Source organism: Channa argus, chromosome 2, assembly GCF_033026475.1.
Source record: "Channa argus isolate prfri chromosome 2, Channa argus male v1.0, whole genome shotgun sequence".
Classification (NCBI taxonomy): Eukaryota; Metazoa; Chordata; class Actinopteri; order Anabantiformes; family Channidae; genus Channa; species Channa argus.
Window position 1 is genome coordinate 29,604,428 of NC_090198.1, and position 19,353 is coordinate 29,623,780.

Sequence of the window (19,353 nt, forward strand, 5' to 3'; positions counted from 1 at the left end):
ATCCTGAGAGATTTAAAAGCTGTAAACAGCTTTTATGTAGTGATGGTCTGACTGGACGCTGCTACTATGAGGTGAAGTGGAAAGAAAGGGTTGATCTAGGAATCACTTACAAAGGGATCAGGAGGAGCGGAGACAGTGATGACTGCTGTATTGGCTGCAACAATCAGTCCTGGAGTTACACTGCCTGGTACAACAGCACACGAACACAAATAGATACACCCAAACCATCCGACTCCCAAAGAGTAGGTGTGTACCTGGACTACTCTGCAGGTACTGTGTCCTTCTACAGTCTTCCCTCCATAGTTACTTCAATCAAAAGGATTCACATCCACACCTTCCACTCCACATTCACTGAACCCCTCTATCCGGCCTTTGGGTTTGGACACATGCTTGAGTTTGAAACTCGATTTGTGTTTCTTGTACACACCGTCCTCCTGACTAATGACAAAACCATTCTGAGCCATTTTGTGCAAATCACCAACACGTGCACGCTCACATACATCTTTTTCTTATCTTTGATGTGGATTTGTTGGGTTCATTGTAAAGCAACAGCATAAAAATAAATTTCATATTGTCTGTTTCACAGCTTTCCCAATTGTGCATTACTGTTGTCATAGTATCTATCTAGTCAAGTGCAGTTCCACTGTTCTTGGATGCTGTATTATCGTATATGTGTGAGCAGTATTATCCATAAGCAGCATTTTTACTGTAGTTGTTTGTTGTGCTTTAGTAAAAAAAACTTGTTCGTGTCTCACCACATATATATTATGATTATCTTGCATCTGCCCAAAGGAAAACTGTGTAATGAAGACTGTGGGTGTTTCAACCTTTAACAACAGCATGCAAAAGAAGAGCATCACTCAGAAAACTGCAGACTGAACTTTGAAAAAATGAAAATAACAAGCTGAATATATATTAGCAGACGGTTCATTAAATTAAACCAAAATAAATAGATTTGCATCAAAAAGACCTAATTTCCCCAGTTTACCAATGAAAGTTGTAGGCTTCTGGCTTTTTGTTATCTCATTGGGGTTGACTCAAACATTCGTGTTTGTTTTTAATAATAATATATTATAATTCACCTCCTTTGTCTTTATTTTAACAAACTGAATTTCAGTATTTGTAACATTTCAGTGATCTTGACCCTTTGTGCTCAGTTCTGTTGTGTACTGTAAATACATGTTGTAGTAATGAGCAACAGAAGTGATGGTAAAGTGAGCTGTGCTGCTAGCGGAAGGACACGTGCACGCGTATGTACACGCACACAAACACACACAGAGCAGATGACGGATCAGCTGACGGTCACATGGGTCAGTCAGCTGACGCTAACGCTAACCTGCCAAACGGACGGTTCTCCTGCGGCAGAGACGGAGCTCACGGTCGGACAGGATGCCTTTCTCCGAGCTGTACTTTAACGTGGATAACGGCTACCTGGAAGGGCTAGTTAGAGGGTTCAAAGCTGGAATATTGACCCAGGCGGATTATTTAAATCTCGTTCAGTGCGAGACCCTGGAAGGTGAGATACAACGGATAATGGCTAGCGGCTAACAGCTAGCCGACAGAGCTAATTCCACTGGCTTACACAAGCTGTCATTCTCGAAGCTAACTAGCCTAGCTCGTTCTACGTTAACGATATTGCTGATTTAAATAGCTCTGAATAATTATTTTTTTACTATTGTCACTTAGTGATAACCTTAATGTTTTACAACGACAGTCTGCACAAAGTAAGGTAGATATTGAATTCAATATTTGGTTCTCTAGGTTTGTCAGCTAGCTAGCTGCCTAGCTAGCTAATCGTATGCTAACTACAGTTGAACACAATTAGCCGAGGTGTCATGTTATTCCTTCGTGAATTGATCAACGATGGGCTTTTTAGAGGAACTGAAATTACGGGAGGAAGAGATTTTTCACAATTTCAACAGTCTTGTAGTCCCATATCACTGGAACTCTCAGTCTTTTCTGGATGTCTTTAACTGGCAGCTTGTGACAGTTTTCCTGTGGTAAATAAAGCCGATTTTATTGCAGGAAACTCAGCTGTTTTACTGCAGTTAAGCAGACGCGTGATGTGAATAACATACTTCACAAGCTTGAAATCTACTAATTTACCATTTATCATGTTCTTGCACCCAGCAGTACAGTGTAGATTTCTCTACATGATCAAAACCAAACTTGATTTTTTTTTAAACGCTCAAATCAGATATGGAAATGCAGGATTCTGTGGCGGTTTCTGTCTTTTTTCCAAGCAAAGTGTAACTGACATAAAGAAAATATTCGATACATAATGTGAAGGTTGGATAAAACAAGAGAAAGATCATATGTACATAAACTGTGATGGGATTTTTGTTGCTTTTGTTTCTTTAACATAAAAGTGTCCAAGAACTGATGAAAATGTAACTTTTTGTAAAATCAGACATATTTGCAAAGACAATGTCTTTGTCTAGAAGGAATCATACACATGTACAAAGCAAATGTTCTTATGGTTGTTGCTGTGCTGGAGGCAGTTAGATGCTTTATGTTTTGTTTGACTTTAAACATAGTTAATCTGGTATATAAACTAGGTTTGGGCAAACCTGCACCTCCTATGTTTTAAACCCTTACAATGAAGCTTGTCATTGTTGGGTGAACTTTTGTGTCTAAAGTCTTCATTAAACTAAGTAGAGTTACGTGGTGACCAGGATGCAGCAAATGTCCTGTCCAACTTCTGTGCAACTAACATATTAACTAACTAATTGTTTTAGCTCTAGATCTTTATTCTTGCAGTTAGCTTAGAGGTTTCTCAGATAAACACTCTACATTAACTATAAGACATTTTCTAATTAGCTCGACCTTCTCTCTGTGTGTCTCCTGCAGATCTGAAGCTTCACCTGCAGAGCACAGACTATGGAAGCTTCCTGGCGAATGAGGCGTCTCCTCTCACAGTGTCCGTCATCGACGACAAGCTTAAGGAGAAGATGGTGGTGGAGTTCCGCCACATGAGGAACCAGTCGTACGAGCCTCTGGCCAGCTTCATGGACTTCATCACGTAAGCAAAATACAAGTTCTAACAGTTTTTGTTGTTGTTGTTTTGTTTTTTTAATAAGTAATTGTAGAAAAGGCAATAGGAGCAACTGTGCCGTGGTTTAAATGTTACCACTTTTCTACCAATGGTAGAAAAGTTTAATTGCATTGTCTGATATTTGAACATTTCTAAATCACCTGTGTTGTGTGGCCTGTGTTTTCCTATAATAATGTGATTGTCCTATGTGACCCTCTGACTCAGTTGCTCATATTGGCATTTCCAACTTTATGCTTATGTGTTTATTTGTCCTTGTTTTGGCCTGACACATAATTAGCGATGTAGCATAAAAACCAGCTCAGAGAAACATGACACTTATTGTTGTTCCTGCACCATGTTGCCAGAGTTGAAATGTGGAAAGTCAAGTGTGTTAGTTCAGTGAATAAATAGTCGAATTTGTTGAAATGTACAGTATACTGTAGTATATTGGTGGTGGAAAAAAATATTTTAATTGTGATGAAAATGAAAGTAGAGTGTAAATGCACCAGCTTAAGGGTTTTTTGTGCCGAGGTGCATTTTCGTACACTGAGCTTATATGCACTTCTGTAAAAATGACTATTAAACATGATCAGTCAGCCCCATCATATTCTTCATGGGAACGCTAACTTTGGAAACCAGCTTTCCTGTTTGCACGACCGTTAAGAATTCAGGTTTCGTGAGAAAGACAACTGTAACCTGATTACTTTAGTCCATGTAAACACACTGCTCATTACATTTTTCCAACAACAAGTTGCTGGTTTCCTTATTGAACATCATGAACAAATCTCGTTGTGCCTTAGGAAATTGTGATGGGAAGTTTCAATGTGTCCTGACATACTAAAGGATTAGTTAAGGAAATAATCAGCAGATATAAATAACTAAAGTAGAGTTAGACCAAGAGAAGGTTGGAATAGGTGTGTTTTTAAAGGGCTTAATGAAGGAACAAATGTTTGTGTGATCATTTTAAGAAGACAGGGGATTTGATGTCTCTGTTCTTGTTCTTGTTGTTCCCCTCATTCCACCACCCCCCACCCGGTGATTCAGGTACAGCTACATGATTGACAATGTCATCCTGCTGATCACGGGAACTCTGCACCAGCGAGCCATCTCCGAGCTGGTGCCCAAGTGTCACCCGCTGGGCAGCTTTGAGCAGATGGAGGCCGTCAACATCGCCCAGACCCCTGCTGAGCTCTACAACGCCATCCTGGTGGACACACCCCTGGGTATGTACCTCGAAATGAGGGCTTTAGAGTTCATCATAGTACTGAGACTGTCATAATTCAAGTCTTCAATCATCCCCGTATAAATGGTGATCAAAGAAATCCTTCCGTTTGAGTTTTACTTGATCTTAGTCCTGCATTTGATACAGTGGATCATGGATTATTGCTTAAAAAGATACAAAATTGTGTGGGCATCTCTGGATCTGCCTTTAATTGGGTTAAATCTTTGAGAGAAGAGATTATTTTTTTCCTATACATGTGGGCTCTGGGTTATATTATGCTTAAAAACATTCAATATCAAATCTATGTAAAGCTCAAGCCAATAATCCACTGAATTCCTTGCTGCAGTGTATTAATGCGATTGATACCTGGATGCATCAGTGTTTTTCTAAACTTAATAGTGACAAACTGAAGTTGGTGTATTTGGCCCAAAAACGGAAAACAACTTGTGCCACTTCACCATAAGAGCTTTGGGTGTTGTATTATAATCTACTAATATCAGAATTTTAGATATATTAGGGATCTGTTGTCTAAATGACGTAGAAAAGCTGATTGGATTACTCGGGTCTTCCAAAGAAAACTTTTACAATACAAAACATTTATAACTTGTTCAGAAACCCACACTAAGGATTTGTGTTAGAACGAGAAAAGTAGAACATATTATGTCTGTTTTTAAAGGCTGCCAGTTAGTTTTTGAGTAAGATGTTTTACTGGTTTAAAGTCACAGCTTTGACTCTAAATACATTTCTGGAAAACTAATTCTTTATGAACCTGTTAGATCCTTGAAAGCAATTTCAATCCAGACTTAAACCAAATCTGCTTTTCAAAGCCTTTGATTGAATAAGTATTAGTAAATATGTTGGGGTTTTTTTTGGTATTGTTTTATATATTTCTAATAGGATTTATGTGCTTTTAATTTTTTGGTATGTTCATATGTTATATTTATGTTGTGGTTATCTATGGTTGTATATTTTAGTACTTTTATGTCGTTAAGCGCTTTGTTTTGCCGTGTGTATGACGTGTGCTACATAAATAAAGTTGCGTCATGTTGCTTAGTAGTGTCTCAGTATGAACAGGAGATGGAGCCAAGGCTTAAAGAAGCTTTCTACATTCAGATCACTTGGATTCACAATCAAACTCTTTTCTTTTCAGCTGCTTTCTTCCAGGACTGTATATCTGAACAGGACCTGGACGAGATGAACATTGAAATCATCCGTAACACGCTTTATAAGGTAAATCATATTATAGTCACGATAAAGCTACTTCATGCAATTTTACTAAATACTTGTGTGCTGTCAGAATGTAATGCAGGATGAACTAAAACAGCAATAAGATATAAAATGGTTAAACATTACTAGAAGTTGTTGAACTTGTGGCATCAAAGTAATATATGCTGTGCATGTTTTTGTTATGTACTGGTAATTGATTATTCTCTGGCTTTTTAGCATTAAGATGGAAATAATTAACATTTCCCGTCAAATGGACCAAATATATATTTTTTATTCTAAAGTTTTAAATGAAAATATTATTTGGAATTAAAATTAAGATGTAATCAACAATGGACGATTTTGCTTTAATATTTAAACCATTTTATTTCTGTTAAGTAAAATCATTATTAAATATTAATACTGCGTCATGTGCTCTCAGGCTTATCTGGAGGCTTTCTACAAATTCTGCTCCACCCTGGGAGGAACCACCGCTGACACAATGTGTCCCATTCTGGAGGTGAGATCTCAAAATGAGCATCTTCCCAAATATCATATACAACTGTCAGATCTGCCACCTGTGGCCTCTCTGACTTTGTCCCCGCTGCAGTTCGAGGCCGACAGGAGAGCCTTCATCATCACCATCAACTCGTTTGGCACTGAGCTGTCCAAGGAGGACCGTGCCAAGCTCTTCCCCCACTGTGGCAAACTCTACCCAGAAGGCCTGGCTCAGCTAGCGCGGGCCGACGACTACGAGCAGGTCAAGGGCGTCGCTGATTTCTACCCTGTGAGTCCGAACACCAGTGGCCTGCAGAAATCACAGGAGCATTTACTCTGTCAATTTATGCAACATTTTCCTTTTTAATATTTGTGTTTTATTTTTGTTAGTCTTTAGTTTTGTATTTAACAGCATCTGAATATGTTGCCTGTGCTCCTCAGGAGTACAAGCTGCTGTTTGAAGGTGCTGGCAGCAACCCAGGAGACAAAACACTGGAGGATCGTTTCTTTGAGCACGAGGTTTGCTGTCATCACATTTTCACTTGTAGCTTCTTCCAGGAGATGAACAAATTCTATGACAAATGATCACATATTTAAATTCCGAAGGAAATTAAACGGGCTGCATAGAAGTCTTTATTTCCATAACACTGAAGCTGTTAGTCCTGATCCACAGAGTCATTAATAATAAATGGCACTTTCTTGGGAGCTGAGGCACCTGTGAGTAGATTTGCATAGAAACAAACATTGCGCTCAACTGAGGTCTTAGTAATAATCTAAAAGTTGAAAAAAATATGTAATTGTGTGGGGCTTTTTTTGCCGTTTTGATGCCGTCGTTGGGATCCAGAAAACTGCCATCACTTTATTCCTGAAAGCGCAGTATGGAAAAAAGCTCATCACTCACTGGCAAACGGCATAAAGTGGCCAGCGAGTGCATATTCGTACTCCACATGCAAACGCTAGAAACTCCACTTGCAGCCGGGGGATTCGGTTCATCTCAAGATCCCACAGAACCTGGCTGGGTTTTACACTTTGCGCCTGATTTTTATTCTCTCCAAAACATGTAGTTCCCCACACAGCACCAAAAGCAATTTTCCTGCTCGTCGTTGATAATCTGACGACGTCCATGATGGAAAACAGGGTCTATGTTTATGTTAAACACAAGCCCACATTATAGGGGGCCACTACTATTTCTTTATCATTCTCCCCCCTCCTGTATTTTTTCTGCTCCTCAGGTGAAGCTGAACAAACTGGCCTTCCTCAACCAGTTCCACTTCAGTGTTTTTTACGCCTACGTTAAGCTGAAGGAGCAGGAGTGCAGGAACATCGTCTGGATTGCAGAGTGCATCGCACAGCGGCACCGTGCCAAAATCGACAACTACATTCCCATCTTTTAAACCCCTTCCTCCACCCCCCCCCCCCCCCCTGCTCCTTTTCTTCCCCATGTCATTTCATTCTATAATGAACAGTGTCCCTGGTCATGGCTTAGTGGTAACGATTCTGATGGTTTGAAGCTAAATTTCTTCCATTCTCCACTCAAATGTGTGAATGGCTTCTCCACTCCATAGTTGTTGTCTAGTCAGGCTCATTACAGCTTTAATACATAACTTAAATACAGTTTTTTTTTTACCTGAAAAAGAATCAGATTAGACTCGTCCAAGAAGAAGCTGCTTGTTTTAATCAACTTACCAACGACACTCATTTGACTTTCAAACTTGCCTCTGATTGTCTAAACCTTCTGACGCTGTGTGTTGGTTTTATCGGCACACCCAGTCCACCTGACGCCTCGATGGACAAAGTTAAACCAGAGGAATTTTGTAATCTATTCTTCCCCCGACCTCCTAATGAGGCAAAACGCCAACCACTTCTTTGAGATCACGTTAATATTCAGGTATCTGAAACAGTCAAGGATTCAGTAAACTGCTCAATAATAACATTCCTCTACTCACCATCAGTCACCAGGTTCTGTACAAGCTGTATTTATTTCTGTTTCAGTGCTCGGTTTCGTCAGCGTATCTGGTTATTGCTGTGATGTTCCCTGAGTGAAATGTGTGAGCTCCACTTAATTTGTCTTAACTAGATTATTGTTAGATATTAAAACTCCAACAGCTGAACAGGAGCTCCCAGCCCTCACCGTCCCTGGTCCTGTGTGACCTTTCTGTAAATGAACAGAGAGGGAGCGAAATCTCGTGAGTATAAGACAAATGTAATGTTTCAACTATAAAACGATATATATATATAAATATTTAAAGATGACTAAATGATTTTTTTTTTCCCCTCATGCTGTAAAAATTGATTTGTTGCCGTTTATTTGTGAAATGTGTTGTAAATGTGACAAACAATAAAACAGACTAAAATGCACTAATGCAGGTCTGGAGAAATAAGGACTGGTCAGTGATTTCCTCACTTTACAGGTGTAAATAATTCTGCAGAAATGTGAAAAACATTTTGATGCTAACATACATTTTACACGCGTGTACGAAATTGACATATTGGAAGGAAGAAGTGGAGAAAAACTTCTCTGTAGAAATGACAAGTTTTTACATGTGAAAGTCAAATTTAAGGCTCAAACCCAAATAGAAAAGCAACAAAAAGATCAGACAGTGTTTGCAGAGCATCCTTCAGTAAATCTTAGCTGTAAGCTGTTGTAGATTAAATCTATTTCATGGTCCCAAAGATGCACAACAACCACAAAACAATGCAAAATGACTCAGAACATACAAAGCAGCACAGAATTATCAAAAACAAACCATCCGCAATAATTTCCTCTCAATCGGTGATTATACAGGTCTGGGTCCTGTCAGTCTGTCCGACCACAGTTGTCCTCAGGTTGCTTTGTAGTCAGAAAGGTCATCCCAGAGGAGCACGTACATACCCTCAGTGTCCTGAGTTTGAAACCCGCTCAGGACCTTTGCAGCATGTGATAGCTGCTCTCTGCCCTTTGCTTCCTGTCTGCTCTCCACCTGCGCCTAGTAAGGGCAGAAATGCTTAAGCTTTCATGGGAATCCATCCAATGTGTAATAAGACGCCTCAATCTGATTTTGTTCTCAGACTCACTGTTTGCATGGACGTAAAACGCTACAAATTCAAACTTCACTGGTCCAACCTGAGACCAAAGTAGAAGGTAGTGTCTAGTAGAACCGAGGTTCTCAAGGACCCCTGCTCCACTTGGTTCCAATTAACCCTCCACTACCCACTGCTGATTACCTGCATCAGGTGTTCAGGTCAACTCAGATGAGGGTGAAGACGCACGGAAATGGCATCTTCCAGCCTCTGATTGGCTGAACACACCTGATGTAGGTAATCAGCAGTGGATAGTTGGAAAAATGCAAAGTAGACGTCTCTGAAGACCAGGATTGAAAACCACTGTGTTAGAACAATGCTAATGTTCTGATGTTAGAGTAAAAGAGTAAAGAGCTTTTCCCAAAAGTAGCTGCTGAATTTAGGGTGTTAATACCACAACAATCTTAAATAAAATATTTTTTTCATTTTAATAAGGGTGATAAGTGCTGCTTGCTGCCTTTTCCCCCCATAGTCTTCTCAGCACACTTTGCTTTGTTGGTACCACCTGACCAGTGGCCCTTCAATAACGTGACAGCAGGTGGATCTGTTAAAATGATCCGACGTTTAGTTTTATACTTTTGTCAACAAAGGCAGAAAAAGGCTTAGAAAATTAACTGAGATTGACAGCAAGTGAACACAGCCTGAGGCTTCTTTGGTTGTAATTGAATCCAATCAGGCTGTTGAGCTCCAGCTGCTGAACGTCTGTCAGAAAACCTGCACCTCTCATCAGAGAAAGTTTGTAAAACTCTGAGGGAGAAAACCCACGGAGCATCCAACCATGACTTTCCTGCTGAAGACTAAAGGCCACCTGTTTAACCTGCACTGCTCTGTAGGCCTGACGGACTGGGACATGGACAAGGAGCTGAAGCTGGCGACAACCACTGACCAGTTCTACCATGGTGACAGGTTTTCTCTGCAGCATTTGTACATAATGTAGGATGAAGAGTGATAAGTCTTCCTGCTCTGCCATTCCACTCCACAGCACACGTGGACGACTCTGTTTATGTGGCAGTTTTCATGTCAGGCCTTAATTTCGACATCTCAGGCAGAACAAACAAGTGAAACCAACCGATTTTAAAGTCCATTTTGTCAGTGTGTAACTGCCTGTCTGTCTCTGACGACAGATGAGAAACTGAATGAACAGTACGTGGTCCAGAGGCCTTCTGCAAGAGCTTCAAAGAGAAAGGATGAATTCATTTGGTACGATAAAACCTCAGGTAAGCCTGGATGTAAGTGTGGCTGTTCAGAACCTGCTTTCTGTCTGCGAACATTTTCACTGCTCAAGTGGCTGTAAAATAACAATTCCACTCAAACATTCTGTTTCTTCTGGTCTAAAAGTCTAGTAGTCTGAGCATTTTGGTGTATCGTCCACACTTAGAGCTGCTGCCGGCCGTGTTTTTCCTTTTCGACCGAAAACGTGTTTGCAGTTTTTATTAAGCTGAATAACAATAAAAAATATATTATTGAGGCTACTTGGGTGGTGGAGTCGTACGGAGCGTATTATATCACCAGGTGCTTCGGATGGTTTGGCCATTTGTGTTGAATGTTACAAGTTCAACATCACAAACTGTCACAGGGACTTGTGTCTGCAGGCTGCAGGATCAGAATGTGCATGTTCACACATGAAGCCCACTAGAAGAACATCAGTGACTACATGTGGAAATTAAAGTGTACTTTTAATATCACTTTAGTAAAAGGAAAAACATTATTTCCACTTCTGACAAAGTTCAGTTTTATCTGGAATAACAGCAGCCTCCTCCAGTATTTCTCTGGTTTGATTTGATTGACAAAGCTGACTCTTGTCCAATCTTGTATCTCTGCCTTGTTCGTTATATTCTATTTTTTCCTGTGCAGACACCTTTGTGAAGCCAAACCTGTGGCTGTTTGTGAACCCAAACATCGCCTGCCCGATCCAGTACAAAGAAAACCCGGCACAGCCCTGTGAGCCTGCTGAGGAAACTGCTCTGCTGGAACCTGGACAGACCCAAGGTCCAGCTGCAGCAGGGCTCCACATATTTCCTCCCCATGATGCTTCTCTGCAGGAGGAACTGCTGCACTCTGTCATGGTACACGCTACACAGCAGCAGACACATTCAGCTGTCGGTGTGCTCTGGTGGTATTCTCCACGTTCACTGTGAAACACTTTTACGTTTGACGTCTCGATTTACATATTGGAGCGTAGTTCGTGACATGTCAGGCATTTTGTTTAGATTCCAGTCATGACATTTTTCAGCCTTGTCAAATACGCACAGTATATAAAGAGATGCAAAGCTGAGGTTTTCATGGTTTTTATAAATAAAACCTCTCTCTACACACAAATCATGAGAGAAGAGGCCCATGGCCACAAAAAGGGACCCCCCCCCCCCCCTCATACCCCCTTTCTTCTTGGTCATAAATCTGTCTGTGGTGATTCTTATAGTTGTTTTTGGAAGATTTTTTTTTTTTTTTTTTTTTTACGACTTTCTCTCTTGCTGGTAATGTGTTGTACGGATCATTGTTCAACATTTGTAGGTCATTTTGTATTTTTGTCCTTATAATGTGTCTTAATTGAGCTCATTTAAACAGTAGATATGAACAGTGCACATTTGGATTTCTGGGCCTGTTTGATCATCCATCCATGATTTAAAATGCATAATTTTGGTACAGAGAGGTTTTCTTAATAAAATTGACAATGTAAAATGTAGTAGGCTGCACTATTTCTGCAGCATCTTAACTAACTGCTTATTGGGATTTTAATCTGATAACATAATTTGTGTATTATGATGCCAATCTGAAAAACAAATTCAGTCACTACAGTTGTTTAATGATTGCGGGAAAATTAAAGTTCATTTGAAATATATACAGGTTGAAGTGTCTTGTTTGTGTGTGTGGCATAGACCTCAGTTATTGTCTAAAAATGATTAAAACACATTAGGTAGATTCAGGTTAACTCTCTACCAAACATTCTGGTAGAGAGTTCATATTCTGTTCATATTTTGGATTAAAACAAATCGACCTTTTGAGTCATGTTCTCCATTTAGTGTTTCCTTGTATCACGGCCTGTTTAAGCATGAAATCTCTGGAGTTATAGTGATTCACATTAGTTGGGACAATATTGATGTTAATATATTTTGGAATGAAGACACGTCTGACTAACGTGGCTTTAATAGTTTTTAGCCAGAATTGGAGGTCTACATATGAACATGCTACAGACTGGGTTGGTTTTAATATTTGTCCGTTATGGTGAATGTGGACAATGATTTAATTTGGAAATTGCTGTTCATAAAATACCTCATTTTCTTTTCAGCAGCAGTAAACTTGCGCATTGGATCTTTTGTGTGCTTAAAAAAAACAAAACAAAACAAAAAAAATCATATTCAAGACTACTGCAGGACTCAATGGATGGATTCAAACAAGTTTTTCTTTCCTCTATCAGATGAGGAGTGAAGACATCTCGTGTCAACCAGTCAAGAGCAGACGAAAGGGGAGGTCCACAAAGATCAGGGTAAGGTCCTCACTCTTATCAAACTAACTTACTGTATGTAGTTATGAATCTTTATTATCAAAATATAAAGACTGGAAAGTTTTTAGAAGCTTTAATTATGCTTCAGAAAAAAAAACACATTTTGGTAAAAAAATTCTATGTTTAAGTCCGACACAACTTGTTTGCTTGAGTTTCTCCTGGGTGCTCAGGAAATGCCAACAAAAAACTGGAATAAATGGCCTTTGAATGTGTTTGTGCCTGTTTGCAGGATAATAAGCCCCTGAAGCCAGGATGCTGGCCTCGTCCGCCTGTCAATTACTGCATCCTCATCGCCTTGGCCCTGAAGAGCAGCCACACCGGGAGCCTCAAGGTCCAGCAGATTTACAACTTTATCAGGTAAGTTTCTTCTAATTACATCCTAGCTACTAAAATTTGGGCTGTTAATGCATCGTTTAACAAAACCTTTAAACACTGTCTACATTCTGTACAACCACCTTTTTTGGTGGATTTAACCTTGTCTCCTTCATATTCCTTCCTGCCCTTTCTTAGAGAGCACTTCCCCTTCTTTCAGACCGCTCCAGATGGCTGGAAGAACACCATCCGTCACAACTTGTGCTTCAACAGCAGCTTCCGCAAAACCTGCAACCAGTTGTGCAGAGACGGCAAAAGGAAGTCGTGTTTTTGGCACCTGACTATGGACGGACATCGCCGGCTATCAGACGAAATCCACACCTTCAAGGGAGAATCCTTCAAGCAACTGGAGAGGAGCATGCCCCACCCAGGTGACTCATGATAAAACACGATGCCTTGAAGGGGTGAATTTAGTGAACATCTACGTGAAACATTCTCTACTGACCAGACTTGACTATCACACTAACTCAACACTATTAGGTAAATGATTTCATGAAATAAGCTAAATAATTTACTGCAGTAAGGAACAGTCAGCCCTCACTTTGATTAGGTCCCCATTTTACAAACAAACGGGACACGGACTTCACTAGACCTCTGAAGGTTTGATGTGGAATCTGGCACCAAGGCATCAGTAGCAGATCCTTAAAGTCCTGTCAGTTGTGAGATGGGTTGTCTGTGGATCGGACTTGTTTTTACAGCACATTCCACAGATGCTTGATTAGGTGCGTTATCCTGTCCCAGCAGGACATTGCCCAAAGCGTCATATCTTGCCATCTTCCCATAGTAGATCTTGGTGACATCTCTTACCTGGGTAAGAGACCCACACTGACCCTCCCACCCACATGATGTAAAACAAAATGGGCTTAATCAGACCAGGCCTTCGTCTTAAGTTGCTACGTGGTCCACTTCTGATGCTCACACACCCATTGTACACATGCCCATATAGAATAAACTGCCACGGATTGTGTGTTCTGACACCTTTCTGTCAGAAATGGCAATAACTTCCTGTTTGTTTTTTAGGCAATTTTAGCTGCAGTAGCTCCTACAGGATCATACTACATTCGCCTTTACTCCCCATCTGCATCAATGAGCCTTGGTCATCTATGACCCTGTAGCTAGTTTAGCAGTTTTCCCTCATTGGACCACTTTTGGTAGGTCCTGACCAAAAGCTCTTATGGAGTTGCTCTGACCCAGTGTTGTAGCTATTGTAATTTGGACATTGTCAAAGTCGCTAAGATCCTTACGTTCGTCCATGTTTTCTGCTTCTAACACATCAGCTTCAGGGATAAAAAGCTCAGTTGCTGCCTAATACGTCCCACCCAACCCGTGTTATTCACTTACATGTCAGTGGTCCTAATGTCGAAGCTGATCTGCGTGTCTAGGTACCTGCTGGGATTTGAAAATATTGGACAATGCAGTAGCAACCTCCCCTAAAGTAATAGAGTTGTGAGATGCTGAATATTTTTCGGCTTATCCCGTGAGTTCAGGGTCACCGCAGCAGATCATTTGTCCGCCTGTTGATTTGGCACAACTTAATTTTTTTTTTTTTTTATCTGGGGGTCCTGAGGGGGGGGGGGGGGGAACCAGCACTGAACGGCTGGGGATGGGAATTGGCTGTTGGGGTTTCATGCTGAATATTCATTACTAATGAATGTTTTCTTTTTGTTGCAGATGTAATTTGGAGTTTACTTGAACGGTGATTGTGGTTGTATCAAAGTTTGCACAATAAAACATAATATGCTGAATAACTTCCTGTCATTGCTACACAGTGAATATCGGTTTGGTTTTTGTTCTGTGATTAATTGTGTTCTTAAATATTTGCAGCTAATGTGACTGCTATTATTTACTTGACACTAACAAAAGTTCAGTGAAGCGCAAATATATGCTCAGTGGTTTCATCAGTTAAGTCTGGACAGATGTGCGTGTAATAAGTTTATCAATGAGTCAAAGACTTTTTTTTTGCCAGAAATGCTGTCTAGGCATTTCTGGCATGTAACACTGACACGGGCTTACAGCAACCTTGAGTTCTTATTTTTGTTTAATACCTCAAATCTAATCAGTTCATCCTTGAGTCCAACAGACAGACATGTAATAAATCCTTTTTTTTTTTTAAGTAAGCCTGTGCAACTGGGCAGAGCAGAGAGAACTGATTCTGACTCCCACGTTAGTGCGATCTTAAGTTACACTGTAGCTTGATGGGTGCTACTGAGAAATTTAATGGTCCATTCATATTTTGTTGCATTAGATTTTGTTGCAACCTGGTAGATTTTTATTTATTTTTATTATTTTTTTTATATTCTCTCAGAATATACAAATTTTTTTTAAAAAAAAAATCACATTTGGTAGATGAATACAAACAGTGACTGGACTGTGTTCTGCGTTCATGATGTCCACATGTGACTCTAACAACAGGAACTGACGAATGCAGTGATGCGGGAATTTATTTGCTTGCAGGAACATAAACAAATTCATATAGATGAACATATGTCTTTATGATTTCAGGCCTATAGGAAAAGCTTTTCATTTGTCAACAGTCAAATGGTTTCTGAATATGCAGTGACAGGCTGCTGGTGGCTGACATAAGTTCATCTGGTAGTCAAATGATTTTTCTTCTGATCTGAAAACCTCCAAACTGTTTGTATTTTTACTTTAAGTTGGAGGCTCACTGAGCAACACTGAGTTTTCCTCAAGAAACTGAGCAGAACCCCAAATCAGAACAGGTAGGATGATTGATCAAGCTTGGTTTTGTCTGGCATTATATTTTACTCTTGAATCTGTTTGCAGATAAAAGCAGTTATTAATCTAAATATCACAAAGTTTAAAAAATGTCACATTGTTTATTCACACATAGACACATCATGGCAAAACATGAACCTTTCTACAGCAGAGCTGTGATGATGACGGTGAACAGCAGCATCCTCTTCTTCTTCTTCTGCCTCCTCCTTGTCAGCAGTTCTGTGTCTGGACTTACATCTGTATTGGCTAAATATTTTTGGCCAATCCAAAATTATTACACCTGGCAGGCGGCTCAACAGTATTGCAGGAGGTGGATTTTCTTTTATTTGGAGTCATCAGTACCTTTAAATTCTTAGCTTCTATCACCTAAAGTGAGGTTTGAATGAGCTCTGGTAATTAGGAGAAATGGATCACTTGTCTGACAAACTGATTGGTCTAGAGTTGCAGTGTCAAACCACAGTCTCACTCTACAGTTGAGTTGTTTTTTAACTTATTCTGACGGGTCATGTTTTCTTCTTTTCTATCTAACTAGCTTTAATTACAACTATGACTTGGCCATCTTCTATGATCAGACCGATGTAAACAACTTGAACTTGGGGTCATATAACGCCTGGGTCGGCCTGAGCAGGACTTTGAGTGGTTGGGTTTGGACTGATGGAGGGAACTTGGACATCAACCATCAACCCTTCCAATGGTGGGACCTGCTAAACAGGAACGCTCGCTGTGCTGTTGTCACTAACCAGCAAGGGTAAGTACCAAAGTTACTAAAGTACTGTACTTACATTCTACTTGCATGTAATTTACTGGATTAGTTAGTTTTACTTAACTGCAATTCAGCTTAAATAAAAAAAAAACAACATTTATTTTACACCTGTAGCTGCAAACCTAATGGTCTAAAAAGTGCTGATGTGATTTTTTTTTCAGGAAATGTTCTCAGCTGGAAGAAAGTTTGTTCAAATGTTTAGTCTGTTGCTAATTTTCTTGTCTTGTTATCTGATGTAGTTCACAGAGCTCGCTCAAAATCTGAAGCAGGACTTTCAATAGTTCAAACTTTAAAAACAAAAACCCTGGACTAACTTTGAAGTTTTTCCCTTTTAATAAAATCAAATTTGATATGAATCAAATAATTCTGCTGTGATTTTGATTCATTTCTCTCTAAAGGTTCGATGTGACTGATTGTGGAGAATATCACTTCTTCATCTGTCACCAGCATGGTCACCAGGGCTACACTTTCGTAAATCAGTCGAAGACGTGGTCTGACGCTTGGCAGTACTGCAGGACTGAGTACGATGATCTGGCAACTATCAGAAACCAAAACGAAATGGACTCAGCTGTCACACCGCAGGACTTCCCCCTCTGGACCGGACTGCACAGAGACGGTAAAGACTAACAGGATTACACTTAGTTCTTTTCTGATGGTAAACAAACTGTCATCTCCTGTTCATTGCTGCACTTTAACATCTGTTCTGCAGGAGGAACATGGAGGTGGAGCACAGGCTTGTCTGCCTACAGAAACTGGGACCCAAATCAGATTGGGGACAATGGAGACTGTGTCGCCATCTCTTCTTTGAGCAAAACGATGACCACCCAAAACTGCTCTGCTCGGTATCCCTTTATCTGCTACAGAGACAACCTGGTCCTGGTGAAGGAGAACAAGACCTGGGAGGAGGCGCTGAAATACTGCAAAGACCTCACGTCTCCAAATAACAATCCCCACCAGCTGGTCAGTGTGCAGCCCAGAGACGAATACAACTACATGATGAACAAGGTCATAGAGGCCGACACTGATGAGGTGGGCGACACATGTAAAACATGATCTGTCTTTATAGGGTCTTTTGTGTTTAGGTTGGACAAGTGACAGGAAGTCCACCTCCACCAACCAGCTGGTTCAACACAGCTAGAAATTTGAGGGAAGTGTGAATCATATTATGGTATAAAAGCAGAAGGGCAATTACACCTTACTGTCCCTGTCAAGAAAGAATTAACGGTTTACTGCAAAATGACAAACTGAGCGTAACGAAAAGGATTTAGGGGAGAGTGTGTGTGTGAGAGAGAGATATCAGACTCAACAAGTTCCACCAATAAAAATCTTTTTTTTCAGACCTAAACCAACCAGATTTACGTGTCTATATTTTACTTTAATCCTGGACAGAAATTGAGGTATTAGATTGACTGTTATATATCCAAGCTGGTTTCCATTTAAACCAGTGAACCCAGCAACATCCACCATCAAGGTACCATGAAGATAAACATTGCACATAAAATATCTTTTCTGAGGCCTTTTGTTGGATCCATGGAGGATCATTAGGTTGTTTCCTGTCCTCAGGTGTGGACAGGTCTACGTTTCCTGGCTGGTAACTGGTTTTGGATCAACGGTGCAGACATGATGTTCTCTGACCTGCCCACCCGCCCCGTCCCCTGGCAGCACTGTGGAGCATTTTCCAAGAATAACACAGGCACTTTGGAGACCAGAGACTGTTTGGACACAAAGAACTTCCTGTGTTACAGCCGGTGGTGATGACGTCATCGTCTGCATCAGAGGCTTCCCCATCACATTCTCTCTGCATCTAGAATCTGTTAATCTTGACACTGCACCAAATCAATATTAGTCTTGTTCTTTAGATGCTTTTAATGATGATGATTTTGCTAATGCTAATATTTGTCTCGCTTGGCCAAAAATTTTCATGCTCAACTCATTTGAGGTAAACACACAGTCGCTGTTCTTCCCTATGTGTCACTTACAGTTCGTCTGATGAGAGTGAAACATTTCTTCTCATGGTACTTTCATGTCTTCTCCATCTGCTAAATGACTCAGTGTAAATGTAGTGAATGATAAATGACAGAAATGGTGCGTTGGAGAGAGAGAAATCTTATTTACCGAACAGCTCCAGACTGAATTAATTTACATTTACATTTGGTTCTTTGGCAAATGCTTTCAAAGAGTGTTGGAAGCTGCAAAACAGTTCTGCCTTCAATAGTTTTTGCAGTGAAGCTGCAGATTTAGTTTGTTGCACAGGTGTAGGTCTGCTGAGCTAAAGAGCTGAGCTATGATTAACGTGCATTTAACTTTTGTAAGTACTTTGGAAACATGTAATAAATGGTATGTTAGATGTTTATTAATGTGTAGTGTTTTTGCTGTAGATGTACAGACGGGCTCTTCTGCTTTCATTCTGCAATTGGAACCATAATAGAGAGACAGAACCCCCCCCCCCATGTGCTTTATGTGGGGGCCTTGTCATGTTGAAGGAGATCACGGAATGGACCCTCCTGCTGTTTGTCCTACATTTCTTGTTTAAAAGATCTGTTATAAGACCCCAAAATGACCACAAAGAGATGCACGATAACCACAAGTGACAAAAAAATGGCCCGAAACAGATGCGAAACTAAAACAGCCCCACAATATTTAAAATAGTCCTGAATTTATTAAAAACAGACACGAAAACTAACACAATCTCAAAATGACAAAAAACAGACACAAATTTTCCAAAAAAATGTATCATTTCAACCATCAGATTCCGAACCACAAAAATTAAAGGGTGGGGGGGCTTGTCCCATGTCTCCTGGCCATCGGCATAGAAATGTTGCATCGCAGGATAAAAGTGATCACTCAGAATAAGTTTGTATTGATTTGCAGAGAACCTTCTTTCTAAGGAGACAAGTGGACTGAAATAATTCTCCACTCATTGATTCACATTTTTCTTTTACTTTGTCACGTTTCTGTCTTTT

General features: G+C 40.2%; 3 protein-coding genes across 3 annotated transcripts; all 3 read left to right on the forward strand.

Moving 5' to 3' along the window:
* The first annotated feature begins 1,315 nt into the window (after window positions 1-1,315).
* Window positions 1,316-8,338, forward strand: LOC137106964 (V-type proton ATPase subunit d 1). The gene is made up of 8 exons (XM_067491056.1): window positions 1,316-1,516; window positions 2,851-3,022; window positions 4,079-4,257; window positions 5,407-5,486; window positions 5,902-5,979; window positions 6,070-6,246; window positions 6,399-6,476; window positions 7,190-8,338. The coding sequence occupies exons 1-8, from the start codon at window positions 1,390-1,392 to the stop codon at window positions 7,349-7,351; spliced, it is 1,053 nt and encodes a 350-aa protein (XP_067347157.1). The 5' UTR covers window positions 1,316-1,389; the 3' UTR covers window positions 7,352-8,338.
* Window positions 8,339-8,471: 133 nt separating this feature from the next.
* foxr1 (forkhead box R1) lies at window positions 8,472-14,417 on the forward strand. Its single transcript, XM_067491066.1, has 6 exons — window positions 8,472-9,916; window positions 10,142-10,234; window positions 10,872-11,083; window positions 12,433-12,501; window positions 12,749-12,876; window positions 13,030-14,417. Exons 1-6 carry the CDS (start codon window positions 9,796-9,798, stop codon window positions 13,271-13,273), a joined length of 867 nt encoding a protein of 288 aa, XP_067347167.1. The 5' UTR covers window positions 8,472-9,795; the 3' UTR covers window positions 13,274-14,417.
* A 657-nt stretch (window positions 14,418-15,074) lies between these two features.
* Window positions 15,075-19,177, forward strand: LOC137106954 (secretory phospholipase A2 receptor-like). The gene is made up of 6 exons (XM_067491051.1): window positions 15,075-15,611; window positions 15,743-15,937; window positions 16,160-16,375; window positions 16,789-17,006; window positions 17,100-17,419; window positions 17,954-19,177. Exons 2-6 carry the CDS (start codon window positions 15,750-15,752, stop codon window positions 18,143-18,145), a joined length of 1,134 nt encoding a protein of 377 aa, XP_067347152.1. The 5' UTR covers window positions 15,075-15,611; window positions 15,743-15,749; the 3' UTR covers window positions 18,146-19,177.
* Window positions 19,178-19,353: the final 176 nt, after the last annotated feature.

What these genes read in the sequence shown, in the direction of transcription:
- LOC137106964 (XM_067491056.1), top strand. Translation starts at nt 1,390, where the DNA reads ATGCCTTTCTCCGAGCTGTACTTTAACGTGGATAACGGCTACCTGGAA. An exon ending in TCAGTGCGAGACCCTGGAAG is followed by an intron (nt 1,517 to 2,850) that starts GTGAGATACAAC and finishes TGTCTCCTGCAG; the next exon opens with ATCTGAAGCTTCACCTGCAG. An exon ending in ATCGTTTCTTTGAGCACGAG is followed by an intron (nt 6,477 to 7,189) that starts GTTTGCTGTCAT and finishes TCTGCTCCTCAG; the next exon opens with GTGAAGCTGAACAAACTGGC.
- foxr1 (XM_067491066.1), top strand. Translation starts at nt 9,796, where the DNA reads ATGACTTTCCTGCTGAAGACTAAAGGCCACCTGTTTAACCTGCACTGC. An exon ending in TTGGTACGATAAAACCTCAG is followed by an intron (nt 10,235 to 10,871) that starts GTAAGCCTGGAT and finishes TTTCCTGTGCAG; the next exon opens with ACACCTTTGTGAAGCCAAAC. An exon ending in AACTGCTGCACTCTGTCATG is followed by an intron (nt 11,084 to 12,432) that starts GTACACGCTACA and finishes TTCCTCTATCAG; the next exon opens with ATGAGGAGTGAAGACATCTC.
- LOC137106954 (XM_067491051.1), top strand. Translation starts at nt 15,750, where the DNA reads ATGGCAAAACATGAACCTTTCTACAGCAGAGCTGTGATGATGACGGTG. An exon ending in GACCGGACTGCACAGAGACG is followed by an intron (nt 17,007 to 17,099) that starts GTAAAGACTAAC and finishes TCTGTTCTGCAG; the next exon opens with GAGGAACATGGAGGTGGAGC. An exon ending in TAGAGGCCGACACTGATGAG is followed by an intron (nt 17,420 to 17,953) that starts GTGGGCGACACA and finishes TCCTGTCCTCAG; the next exon opens with GTGTGGACAGGTCTACGTTT.